Source organism: Capricornis sumatraensis, chromosome X (assembly GCF_032405125.1).
Source record: "Capricornis sumatraensis isolate serow.1 chromosome X, serow.2, whole genome shotgun sequence".
Taxonomy (NCBI): Eukaryota; Metazoa; Chordata; class Mammalia; order Artiodactyla; family Bovidae; genus Capricornis; species Capricornis sumatraensis.
In genome coordinates this window covers 129,801,056-129,814,745 of record NC_091092.1, presented here as the reverse complement: position 1 = coordinate 129,814,745, position 13,690 = coordinate 129,801,056, and the positions used below count along the sequence as shown (strand labels likewise).

General features: G+C 42.7%; 1 protein-coding gene across 2 annotated transcripts in view; it reads left to right on the top strand.

The window, feature by feature from the left end:
- NHS (NHS actin remodeling regulator) overlaps positions 1-13,487 on the top strand; it is a 341,883-nt gene extending 328,396 nt beyond the window's left edge. Inside the window, exons 4-9 of one of the 2 annotated variants that reach the window (XM_068962862.1) lie at positions 295-357; positions 2,377-2,569; positions 5,076-5,207; positions 6,599-9,565; positions 10,098-10,224; positions 12,878-13,487. In XM_068962862.1, the coding sequence (XP_068818963.1) occupies positions 295-357; positions 2,377-2,569; positions 5,076-5,207; positions 6,599-9,565; positions 10,098-10,224; positions 12,878-13,487 (4,092 nt within the window). The remainder of the gene's footprint in view (positions 1-294; positions 358-2,376; positions 2,570-5,075; positions 5,208-6,598; positions 9,566-10,097; positions 10,225-12,877) is intronic. The other variant, XM_068962863.1, reaches the window with a different exon arrangement.
- Positions 13,488-13,690: the final 203 nt, after the last annotated feature.

Genomic DNA, 13,690 nt, shown 5'->3' with positions numbered 1-13,690 from the left:
GATACTATTCTTTTCCTACCTTAAGGATGAGAAAACTGATCTTAGTGCTCCTGGTCACACAGCAAGTCAGAGGTAGAACCAGGATTCGAACTCAGTCTAGCTCCAGAATTTGTGCTCTTAACCACACTATGCTGCTTCTTATAAAACAATGATTCATTCAGAAAGAAGGAAGGAAGGAAAGAAGTTATCCTGGTATATTCATTCATTCATATCATAGATTTGGCTTAACCAGACTGTGTGTTGTGTGCATATTTTTAATTTTCTCTTTTTTTTTTTTGCATTTCATGTTCATAGTTTAACAGCACCCGTTCGCCCTCCCCCACTGAATGTTGCCACATGACCCCATGGAGTAGAAAGGTACTGGTTTTGAGAACATTCCGTCACAGCCTATCCCATTCTCTCTATACACTGTCATTTTCTTCTCTCTTTCTTTATGGAAAACTCTGTTGTTTCTAGCTAACCAACAGGTATTCCTTTAAATCAGTTTAAAGAGTAGTGTTTTCCTAACTTGAATTAAATAAAATATAAAGCAGACAGTAATGTCATTGGCTGTTCTACCCCTCCCCCTCCCCCAGTTGCATGAAGGCTCTGTTCAAAGCCTCACCTAATGACATTCCTGGACTTTGTAGTTCAGAAAAAAGAAATTTCAGCTTGCCCTATATTTATCAGAACTGTAAAGGTTCAGCTTCTCAAATCAAAAGAGAACAGGACAAAAGGATTCTCTGGCAGCCAATTGTCCCTGTCACCGTTAAATACAAAGTGCTTTTGGCTGCCGGTCAGAGACTGTAGTCAGGTCACTATTCCTTCTTTGTTTCCCAGTCCATTGTTATTCAAGGAAGGAATCGCCTACAAAATGTGGCCTCTGGTGTGTGTGTGGTGGGGGGGTGTCTCTCCAGCTCCTGCTCTCTCCCCCTCTCTGTCTCTCTTTCTGCACGCACCAAACTTTTTTTTTTCCTCTTTGGAAGTTACCTAGGAAACAAAGTCTTTTGTGCTCCAACTTTATTTGAGCTATTCGCTTCGCTGGGAATCTGCACAAAAGCTGAAGAGAGAAAGAAGGTTGCAATGTTTTGCTAACAAACGTTCATGGCGAACACATTTTTCTCGAGGGGGTAATCATATCCTGTTGGGTGTGTTGGGGGGCTTTGCAGATACCTCTGACAAGGTAAGCAAATGCTGGGGGTTAATTTAAAACAAGTGGCTCTGGAATCTTCTCTTTAAGGGGACTTGAGGACAGTTCACTTGACAATATGTGAAATCCTCTGAGTCAACAGGGTGTGATGCTTCCAAATGTGAGGATGAGAATTTATTGAATGATCCTGATTTTTAGCACACAGTATTATTAAAACATAACTGGAATAAGAGGGGGAAATGCTTATTTTATATAGCCACCTTCCTACCAATTGTGGAAAGAAAGAAAACTAGGTTCAGTAGTGAAAAGTCTTTTAATAATCTGGTTTAGTAGCCCAACCCTGAAATCTAACTTGGGATGGAGCCTTTTTAAAAATCTGGGCTAGGAGCCCAACCCTGAAATAAAAGTTAGACAATATTAATATCAATCAAAGGTTTAGATGGAGAATTTTCAAACATCACATGGAAGTCAAGGTCTTTAAATACACAGCTGGAAGAAAAGCTTCGCATACAAAGTTGAAGGAAAATAAATGAAGACTGTTTTACTCTTCCGAATCTGAAGAAGAAACCCACTTGAGTCTTTCCCTCCAATAACAGAATTTGTATTTTCCACTATCGATGGTGGGAGAAAGTTCTTCACTTTTGTTTTTCCATGTGTATAGTGCTGAAAAACTGCATTTTAAAATGTCATTCACAAATGCTATCATCCTGCAGTAAAATTAACTCCTCGTAATTTGAATCTGGCCTCTCAGATTAGGTCAGCTCGTCCTTCTGGTGATGTGTTCTGGAATGTCTCCTGACTCCAGGCTTTCTGGCCACATTTCCAAACCTTTTCAAGGGCATCTAAATCATCTCCTGTCTGTGATCCTAGTCACCTAGAGCTTTCAAGAGTTTGAGTAAGAATTTATGGGGAGACAGATATCCAGAAAGTGAATCTATCTCTCAGCAGGTTAGAGACTCACATCTTTCTTCAGTTTCAAGTTTGGGGATTTCTGGCTACCTGGTCTCTCCTCTTAATTCCTTTTGACCTGAAAAGCATGTTTAGCCGATTCTTTTTTCCTTTGTGTTGCTTGACTGTTGAAATTATAACTTTCAATTAGTTGTGCTTACTAACTATGCCTAGGAATTCTTCGTTTGACCTGAAAGCTTATTTCTGACCTCATTTTTCTTAACTAAACTCTGAAATTCCTTATATGTGTGTCTGTGTATAAACTCTGAGAGCTGAGTCTTAATGTACTTTGTTTGCAGTCCCATCCCCCAGAGGATGAAGATACAGATGTCATGTTAGGGCAAAGGCCGAAAAACCCAGTACACAATATCCCCTCCACACTGGACAAGCAGACCAACTGGAGCAAAGCGCTGCCTCTCCCGACGCCAGAGGAAAAGATGAAACAAGATGCCCAAGTGATTTCTTCCTGCATTATTCCCATCAACGTCACTGGTATTGCTCTGTTCGTTTCCTTTGGGGCAGTCGAGTCAGAACATTCAGTGTATTAAATATGGTCAAAGCCTGTGCTGGTGGGAGTACCAGTTAAGAATACCACTTTGTAAACAAATAATACCTTTTTCATCAGGATGCAACCGAGAAGATGTTCTATATGCTTTTGTCAGGTTTTGAACATCAATTTGCATATGTTCTGCTGGGCTGCTTGTTATGTAAATGATGGACAGTTTCTTTCTGGGGAAAAAAAAAAAGTCACCAAATAGCTTTCTGGCCAGAGCTTTCTGAAATAATGGAGAAAGCGGCAGTGATTAATCGTATGGTAATGATACGGGGCACTACCAGAGAGAAAGCATGAAGCCCCAGGTTTCTAAAACTACAAGTAATGATCCTATAGATCAACTATAAACTCTTACTTTCATGCTTCCTTGGATGGAGGTAGGCTTGTTTAAAAGATCATTTAGACTTCTGCACTACTTTTAGTGATTTTTGACCTAAAAATACATGGATTCATAGATGAAGGCTGAATTCTACTCTAAACCCAGCAAGCCTGTCTTCTGTTCGCCCTCCGCTTTCCTCCTCCTGTGCACTGACAGTTGGGATATTAGTCTAAGTCAAAGGCAAGCCTGTGTGGACTTTTCTTGGAAAGTTTATTGGCAGCAATTGAAAAATTCAGAATTGGTGATTTTCCAATGTGGTAACCTTAGCTGTAAGCAAAATGTTGCTGTAAAACAGTCTCACTTTCAAAGATGGAAATTAAATGATCTATCCATTGGGGTTTCTTTAAGCATCTCTAATAGTTAAATTCTAACTTGCGTTGAAAAGCTCAAAATGGCCATTTTATGACTGACTTCCATCCTGGTAACATGTAATAACTGAAGATTGTATGTTGTTCAGGATGCATTTTGGACATGGCCATTACTAACCTCACTCAAATTTCTCTCATATAAAGTGGGGAGCAAATGATGACCAAGTATCAGGGTAGATACTGTTTTCTTCCTGACAAGTAGGAGTTCTAGTTGATTGGCTGATTGTGAGCTGGGAGTTAATTTTCCTGATGACCTATTCAACTTGTAGGATAAATTATCCTAGAGATGTACACTTTATCTGATCTCCATAATCTAAATGAGATGGCTGTCAAAATGGATCATTTTGGCATCCTCTTAAACTAACTTTCAGTTCTGGAAACATCTGATTATTAGCAGCACCTGCTTTCTTCATGGCACTGTAAGTAAAATTTTGTTTTCAAATTTAGTCCTTTGATTATAGGTCTTGTGATTCAGGAAAATGAAAGATCTTTCCTTCTGCTTTATTTCAGGAACTCTCAGGCTCAAGCCTAGATTATATGTTGATTTCAAGAACTTTAATGAGAAAGTTGTCAATTATGTCCATATGACACAAAATATCTATGTCTGTAATGTAATTATTATGATTAGAAGGAAGGATTTTAATCTCTGGTTGGAACTAAAAAAGGAAATTTTCATTAGTATGAATTCTCTGATAGCATTTGAAATTATTCATCATATGATATCTCATTCAGATTTTTCAACATGAGTTCTAGAAACTGCTATTACTGTGAAGCTAAGCAGAACTCAAACCATTTCATTACATAACCGAACAAAGGTTTAACAGACCATCCTGCCCCATGTTTAACAATCAGGATACATGATGAGGCAACCAGATTCCAAAGCACTTTTGGCTTATGGCAGTTCAAGTTCCTCACCTCCTGCCTCATTCTAGTTTGGAAAGGGCTGCATTAGTGTGTCAACAGACCATGGAAAGAGAAACTAACGAGAATCATGGTTTGCTGCCTGTATTTACAAAAGAAAACAGACACATGTGTAAAGACTGGGAATTCCAGCTTTACTGACAGTTAGTACAGAAGGTAGGTCCACTAAAGTGAAGAACTGGGGACTGCCTTCTATGTTTTATTGATGAGACACTGTTGCTAAACCAAAAGGTGTCCAATTTAGGTAGCAGAAGAAATAGGCAGTTACATGATGATTTTAAAAACACATCTCTAGGTTGTTGTTTTCCTCACAGGTGGTGGTAGTGGTGTTTGTGTATATGTGAGAGAGACAGACAGACAGACAGAGACAGACAGACAGGTGGTGTATTTGTCTGTCTGTGCTATGCAAAGATATCCACTTCAGAAAGCCCAGAAAGAGACCAGTAAGTAGTAGTAACTAAAGGTTGTAGAAGTCCTTAAGGAGCCATTCTGTGTGAGAGTGATTCTTTGATGTTATTTTTCTCTCCTCTCTCTTTTGATTTTCCATCTTGGCTTGTTACTTTTGGCAGTACAAGCTATTGTGGCGAGCTGCATTTAGAAGTAAAGCTTAATGAACTACAGCATAATTTAAATAAGAGCTGAATAGGGCTCCCTTATATTTGTTTACAGGCTTAATCCAAACTCTTCCTTCCAGTCAAAAAATATCATTGTGTTTCAAGCAAATGAAAATTTGTTTGCCATTCCTAAAGGCTAATGAGACCTATTTGTGGGTTGCAGGAGTCGGTTTTGACAGAGAGGCTAGTATACGCTGCTCTCTTGTTCATTCACAATCTGTGCTACAGCGGAGACGAAAACTGAGGAGGAGGAAAACCATTTCGGGTATCCCCAGAAGAGTCCAACAAGAAATAGGTGTGGTATAAAACTGTTAATGGTTACCATTCTGTCAGGTGCCAATTATATGGACACAATGGAAGCCGGCCTTTAACCAGCTTCCTTAAAAACATCAACTATTATTGTAACTCATAGAGGTTTTGAAATGATGTGTACTTGTTTTGTGTTCAGTAAGCCAGGTAGTATTACTTTTAAAATTTGCATTCTTGACTGTGAAAGCTTGATTTTACGGATTTACTTATATATGCATTGGAAAAGACCCTGATGCTGGGAGGGATTGGGGGCAGGAGGAGAAGGGGATGACAGAGGATGAGATGGCTGGATGGTATCACCAACTTGATGCACATGAGTTTGGGTGGACTCTGGGAGTTGTTGATGGACAGGGAGGCCTGGCGTGCTGCGATTCATGGGGTCGCAAAGAGTCGGACACGACTGAGTGACTGAACTGAACTGAACTGGGGTGGTGCTAGTGGTAAAGAACCCACCTGCCAATGCAGGAGACGTAAGAGATGCGGGTTTGATCCTGGGTCAGGAAGATCCCCTGGAGGAGGGCATGGCAACCCACTCCAGTATTCTTGCCTGGAGAATCCCATGGACAGAGGAGCCTGGCGGGCTACAGTCCATGGGGTCACAAAGAGTCAGACGCAACTGAAGCGAATTAGCATGGACAGCGTGCACATTCAGATTTTCTGGCTGAAATAGAGTATTTTGATAACTTGTAAAAATATTCTGAAGGTAGAAATTAAGCAAAACAAGATTCAGTGAAAGACTCTTTTAGAAAAGTATAGATTTGTCTGAAGAGAGATATACTGTATGACATTAATTATTTTAAAAGGTAAATTTTAAGCATATTCAAATATTGAATATTGGTAACATGATACCCTTGGTTATAGTTTTTCTGTTTTTTTCTGTTCAATGTATTTAAGATATCTCTTCCTATAATTTTAATAATTACTATGATAGTGTCTCTTGTATATAATATTATATCATAATGAATTCTATGACTTTTATTTCATTATGCTTATATCAAGAAATAAAAGTGTATAGTGGCCAAAAAAACAAGATGTATTTTACTTAAAAAATATTAGACCTACTGGGGTAAAGTAATTTGATTGTGAAGAGAGAGGATTCACAAGAGATCTAAATACTTATCTTCTCTTAATGTATATACATATATACATACAGTGTGTATTTGTGTGTGTATATATATAGAGAGAGAATCAGAGAGGCAAAGGGACAGAGAGAGACTGCCCAAAGCATTGTAACTTTCTCCTCATTTTATACACTGATTTTTTTTCCTGTAAGAAAAACTTCAACATGCTAGCATCCAGACTTGTGGACAGCTCTCAGAATGTCTGTTCATCTGCTGATGTATGAAGTATCTCACTGTGCCTTTCCATGTGCCCTAGATTCTGATGAATCGCCCGTGGCCAGGGAAAGGAATGTGATTGTGCACACAAATCCAGACCCTTCCAACACTGTCAACAGGAGGTCTGGAACCAGGGACTCGGAGTGTCAAACTGAGGATATTCTGATTGCTGCGCCATCCAGAAGAAGAATCAGAGCTCAAAGAGGTCAAAGCATTGCAGCTTCCCTTTCTCATTCTGCTGGCAACATTTCTGCACTGGCAGACAAAGGTGACACGGTGTTTACTACTGCAGTGAGCAGCCGCACGAGATCTCGGAGCCTTCCCAGGGAGGGCAACAGAGCGGGGGATGCTGAGCCCAAAGTTGGTGCTAAACCCTCAGCATATGAAGAGGGGGAGCCTTTCGTGGGAGACCAAGAAAGAACCCTTACCGATTGCAGTGAGGCCCCCAGCAGCCCCAGTGCACAGGAGCACCAGCCTGCTTTGAGCCTGGCCTGTTCTCAACATCTTCACAGCCCCCAGCACAAGTTAAATGAGAGAGGGAGGTCACGACTGTCCCGGATGGCTGCCGATTCTGGCAGCTGCGACATCTCCTCCAACTCGGACACCTTTGGGAGCCCCATCCACTGCATTTCCACAGCTGGCGTCCTCCTCAGCAGCCACATGGACCAGAAAGATGACCACCAGTCATCCAGTGGCAACTGGAGCGGGAGCAGCTCCACATGCCCCTCACAGACCTCAGAGACGATCCCTCCTGCAGCGTCGCCTCCCCTCACTGGCTCTTCACACTGTGACTCGGAGTTGTCACTCAACACGGCCCCTCATGCTAATGAGGACACCAGTGTGTTCGTGACAGAGCAGTACAACGACCAACTGGAGAAAGTGAGAGGCCACCGGACAAACTCCTTTACCTCCACGGTGGCAGACCTGTTGGACGACCCCAACAATAGCAACACGAGTGACAGCGAGTGGAATTACCTACACCATCATCACGATGCCTCCTGCCGCCAGGATTTTAGTCCTGAGCATCCCAAGGCAGACAGCCTGGGCTGCCCAAGCTTCACGAGCATGGCCACTTATGACAGCTTTCTGGAAAAGTCTCCATCGGACAAAGCTGACACCAGCTCTCACTTTTCAGTGGACACAGAAGGATACTACACTTCCATGCACTTTGACTGTGGTCTCAAAGGCAGTAAGAATTATGTCTGTCACTATGTAGCCCTGGGCCCGGAGAATGGCCAGGGTGTTGGGGTTCCTCCTGCACTTTCAGACTGTGCCTGGCAGGACTACTTAGACCACAGGAGGCAGGGGAGACCAAGCATCTCTTTCAGGAAACCAAAGGCAAAGCCAACTCCACCTAAACGTAGCTCATCATTGAGGAAGTCTGACGGAAATGCAGACACTTCTGAGAAGAAAGAACCAAAGACAAGCAGTGGCCAGCTCCTGCCTCACAGTTCCAGGGAAATGAAGCTGCCTCTCGATTTCTCCAACACACCTTCTCGAATGGAAAATGCCAATCTTCCCACCAAGCCAGAACCTTCGTGGATGAACCAGGATGAACATGGTATTAAGGAACCTCAGTTAGACACTCCAGATGTTCCACCATTCAAAGATGAAGGTGCTGAATCAACTCACTATGCAGACCTCTGGCTTCTAAATGACTTGAAAACAAATGACCCTTACAGATCTTTATCGAATTCAAGCACTGCTACAGGTACCACCGTTATCGAATGCATTAAATCTCCAGAGAGTTCTGAATCCCAAACATCCCAATCAGAATCTAGAGCCACCACCCCCTCCCTTCCTTCTGTCGACAATGAGTTTAAACTGGCTTCACCAGAAAAGCTGGCTGGCCTAGCATCTCCATCAAGTGGCTACTCCAGCCAGTCTGAAACGCCAACATCCTCTTTCCCTACTGCTTTCTTTTCTGGCCCATTGTCTCCTGGAGGCAGCAAAAGAAAGCCGAAAGTCCCGGAAAGGAAATCTTCCCTTCAGCAACCCTCTTTAAAAGATGGCGCTCTGTCACTAAGTAAAGATCTGGAACTTCCAATTATACCTCCTACCCATCTTGACCTAAGTGCTCTTCATAATGTCTTGAACAAACCATTCCACCACCGCCACCCACTACATGTCTTCAGTCATAATAAGCAGAACACAGTAGGAGAAACTCTGAGGTCCAATCCTCCACCGTCTCTTGCAATTACACCCACGGTCCTGAAATCAGTTAGCCTTAGGTCCATCAGTAAATCTGAAGAAGTTAAGCAAAAAGAAGGCAACAACACAGATCTCCCCTACCTGGAGGAAAGCACTCTCACCACAGGTAAGATTAGGCCACACGTGATTAAGAAATCATTACCATGTCAGTACGCCACTGAAGACACCATCCTGTCCTTTTTAGACTCCTCTGCAGTTGAGATGGGACCAGATAAACTACAGTTAGAAAAAAAACATACTTTTGATGTGAAGCATCATTGTGATCCAGAAACAGTAACCTCAGCTGGTAGCAATCTTCTAGATTCAAGTGTCACAAGAGACCAAATGCATATGGAGAGTGAGCCTGTTTCAGAAAACAAACCAAGTAAAAGTTGTGACTTTCTCATGGAAGGCTTTCAGAGGGTCTCTGTTGCTCGCCCAAATGATTCAGATGGTAAGACACTGCAATATGGAGCTGGTCCGGATGGAGCCCTAGCGCAGGTCCAGAAGTTGTCTTTTGTAGATCGCGAGGAAGCTGCACCCCCAGAGTCTGTGGATGTGCTCACACCTCAGTCAGACTCTCCAACTCGAGTCACAGACATAGGCTATCAACTTAAGCCTCAACTTGGGATGAGCAACCACCATGACAAAGTGCCTGGGAATATCAGCTCTGAAGCAGAGATATCAACTATAAATCCATGCCCTGAAAAGTGTTCTGAGCAGGAAAATATTGCTTCAGGGATTTCAGCCAAAAGTGCCTCTGATAACAGCGGAGCAGAGGAGACCCAAGGAAGTGTGGATGAGGTTTCACTGAAAGGTCAGTTGTTGACACCTTTGTCACAATGGAAAGGTGTCTCTTGGCACTTCCTGAAGTGTTCTTTCTTCCCTTCCCCATAATACAGTACAGCCCTGGGTATTGCTTTCCCTCCTCCTTTTTTTTAAATATAAATTTATTTATTTTAATTGGAGGCTAATTACTTTACAATATTGCATTGGTTTGTAGCAATACTCATATCAGATAAAATAGACTTTAAAACAAAGGCTGTGAAAAGAGACAAAGAAGGACACTACATAATGATCAAAGGATCAATCCAAGAAGAAGATATAACAATTATAAATATATATGCACCCAACATAGGAGCACCACAATATGTAAGACAAATCCCTCCTCCTTTTTAACTTACTAAAACAATTACAATCAAAGCTTTTGTTACAGAGGGACTAAGTGATAGCTCTTTCATTGTAAAAATGGCAGCCAGGTAACTGCTGTTTATTGTTCCCCAAGTGAGTGAAGCCCAGCAATGTGCCAGGTGACTTCTTCCTAAAGATGCTTTTGTTCTTAATTTAAGAATCGTCACCCAGTGATGACTCTGTGATTTCACCATTAAGTGAAGACTCTCAGGCTGAAGCAGAAAGTGTGTTCGTGTCTCCCAACAAACCTCGAACAACTGAGGATTTGTTTGCAGTTATTCACAGGTGAGGCAACGACACCAAAGGTTTCACTTCTGATGATGCTTCTCATCAAATGCAAATATGGAAAAGCCTTGGGTACTAGTAATACAGTCCTCAAAAAACACAAGGAAAAAATTATTTTTCCAAATCAAATTGATAGACTTATCATTCAAGTTGAGAAATATGTGGCTTTATACGTAGTGAGGTAGACTTCAATTGAGAGACTTTCCTAAGAACTGCTGAGGGAAGCTGTTTTTCCTCCCAGAGGAAAGACATTCTGGAACAAGTTTTTATTTGAAAGCAATTTGTGGTCAAGTAACTTAAGAGTGAAAACTCAAACTCTAGTGTAATCTCTGACTTTTAAATAATTCCTTAACCTAAAAAACATGCTCAAAGCTATAACCCTACACTAGCAGAGTTGACTCACTACACACAGCCCCAGATTTAAAACAAGACAGTGTAGAAACCTGCCCATTTCACAGTCCACAACAACTAATCACTACTCTCTTTTCCCCCTCTCTTCCTAAAACTTAACATTTCTTTAATAACACTGGCCTTCTCTAGATTTAATGCTCCATCCCAGGCTCCTCCATCTCAGTGTTCTTGCCTGGAGAATCCCAGGGACGGAGGAGCCTGGTGGGCTGCCATCTATGGGGTCGCAGAGTCAGACATGACTGAAGCGACTTGGCGGCAGCGGCGGTGGCAGCGGCGGTGGCAGCAGCAGCAGCAGCAGCAGCAGCAGCAGCAGCAGCAGCAGCATCCCATGAATAGGGGATGTCCTCTGGGCTGCTTCCATGCTGATCATTCACATTCTCTCATCAGTCCCTGCATCCTTGTGATCAGGGCCCCTATTTGCAAGAACACTCCTTAAAAGCTGTGACCAAAGAACAGAGCAGGAACTAGCCCTTGGCAACTGAGCCTGTATCAGACTGAGCTGTCCAGAGCATGCCTATTCCTTTCACAGCTGCGACTGCCTACTTCACTAGGTCTCAGTGACCTAGATGCGGCTCCCAAGGGACAAAACTTGGGGACTGTCTTGTCTTCCTCATGGAGTTATATTGTGAAGCAAGTTCTTCTCAAGTAGCTTACCACTGTTTTTTTCCCCAGGATCATACCTCCTAGGGGAACTCGTGTTTTCTCTTCATGTGGTTCTCTCATAAAGAAGGAGCACTGCTCACAAGCAAATTCTGTGTAGACCTTAGCAGGCTCATCTTTCTGTTTGGAGAATGAAGAATCATTATTTTTCTTTGTCCCCAACTACATTCCCCTCACCTGCTTTTATCCCTAACCTTAGGACAAGTTATTAAATGCTGTGTGAGTTAAAGAACCAATGCTAGTGTCTAGAAGAGTAGACAGAAAATAAGGAGTCAGAAAGACATTGAATTGAAACCCAATGTTGCCACTTCCTATCCAGTCTTGAGTCACTTAAAACATGTGTACCTATTCCCTTGCTGTAAATAGGGTACCTATAGCTCATGTGTTCAGTTCTGATGATACAATATCATGTTATTGTCTAGAATATGATAGATACTAAAAGCAAACATTAATTTGAAATCCCTACCTTATTGGAGTGCCAGACACTGGCATACACAAAATAGTAACCATAGAGCTTCCAGTGAATGAAAATCAGGCTGCTCTCCAGTTGCAAAGCTGACATTTTCTCTAACCTACAGGTTTTTAGGTTGGTGAGAAAGCAAGTCGCCAATACGTAGCAATGAACTGAAGTCATGCTGACTCATGATTAAGTTCACTAAATTTATGCCTGTTTATTTTAGCTAAAGAAATAACACACAAAATAAAGAAAAAGGAAAAAAAAAAGAAAAGAAATAACACAATGATGGATGGGTGCCTAGGTTTGGTAGACTTAACAGAGTTTGGCAATCTTAGATTTACATTTAGGCAGCATTTATTTATGTGTAGCACAGTGACAAGAAACATTTTCTTTTCTTGAGAGCTTATAGTGTACAGAGCTTTAAGAGCTCCAGAGGTGGCCTAGATACTGATTAATAGAGTGTTGACATTCCTAGGTAGCTATGGAAAATGGTATTTGCAGCCAAAATAGATTGACTTCTTTAAGGAGTCATGGGAGAAATATCTTTATATGGAGGAATTTTAAAAGTAGACAGAATAGTATAATGCACCCACCCCTACCCCCCAACCTAAACACACACACAGACATGTCTATCACCCAAGCCTATCAACCATCAGTCTGTAGCTAGTCCTGTCCCATCCATACCTCCATCCACTTTGCTCTCCCAGTAATCACGGGAAGCCAGTCCCAGACATCAGAGTATTTCATCTGTAATACAGAGACAGGCTGAATGAAGGGGACAGTCCTTCACCATCTACATGCTAACCAGAACTCAGCGGTAGTTTTTTATACTTTTGTGAAACATGCCAGTAAGTCCTCCTCTAAAACCTCTAGCCTCCACATGAGTCATTATTTGAAATGGTCCCTTCCATAAACCTAATTCCTGTCCACTTGTTATTGGAGAATTTCCCACGGGCTACAAGTACAAGGGTTAGGTCTTACTCCTCACGTCCGCGGCCCTAATGCTTAGTATCCCAGCAGACAGGGGGCACCGAACTGCTCTTTAAGGGGATGCAGAAATGTGACTTAACACTTTTAGTTTCCTCCAAATGTATTGTGGACTGAGATTTTTCCCCTTCTTAAAAGGTCCAAGAGGAAAGTACTTGGAAGAAAAGATTCTGGGGACATGTCTGTCCGCAGTAAGTCGAGAGCTTCCCTGGGCAGCAGTAGCAGCAACAGTGCCGGTTCTGTCACCTCGCCCAACAGCAATGTGACCACCCCAAACAGCCAGAGATCTCCTGGCCTCATCTACCGAAATGCCAAAAAGTCCAACACATCCAATGAAGAGTTTAAGCTATTACTCCTGAAGAAAGGCAGTCGCTCTGATTCCAGTTACCGTATGTCTGCTACTGAGATCCTGAAGAGTCCCATTCTGCCCAAACCTCCTGGGGACCTCACCGCGGAGTCCCCCCAAAGCCCCCATGAGGCCCATCAGGGGTCACCGGGAACTGAAGCACTATCTCCCCTCTCTCCGTGCTCCCCACGGGTTAACGCAGAAGGGTTTTCCTCGAAGAACTTTGTCACCTCAGCATCGGCCAGGGTTGGACGTTCCCGGGCTCCTCCTGCAGCCAGCAGCAGCCGCTACAGCGTCCGCTGCAGGCTGTACAATGCGCCCATGCAGGCAATCTCTGAGGGTGAGACCGAAAACTCTGATGGGAGCCCACATGACGACCGATCCTCCCAGAGCTCCACGTAGGCGACCCTGCCAGGCTGGCTATCCAAGGCCAAAACCTTACTCATATGAGGATGGAGGAACAAAACGGAAGACGTGGGTTAAGTCAGCATGTGGTGCGGTCCCATCACGTTTACCAACGAGTTCCTAAATATTTGCTGGGGAAATGGAAGGTGGTTTGGTCTTTCTTATGTTTTTCAGTAGCTGCACTGTCTTTCATATTTTTC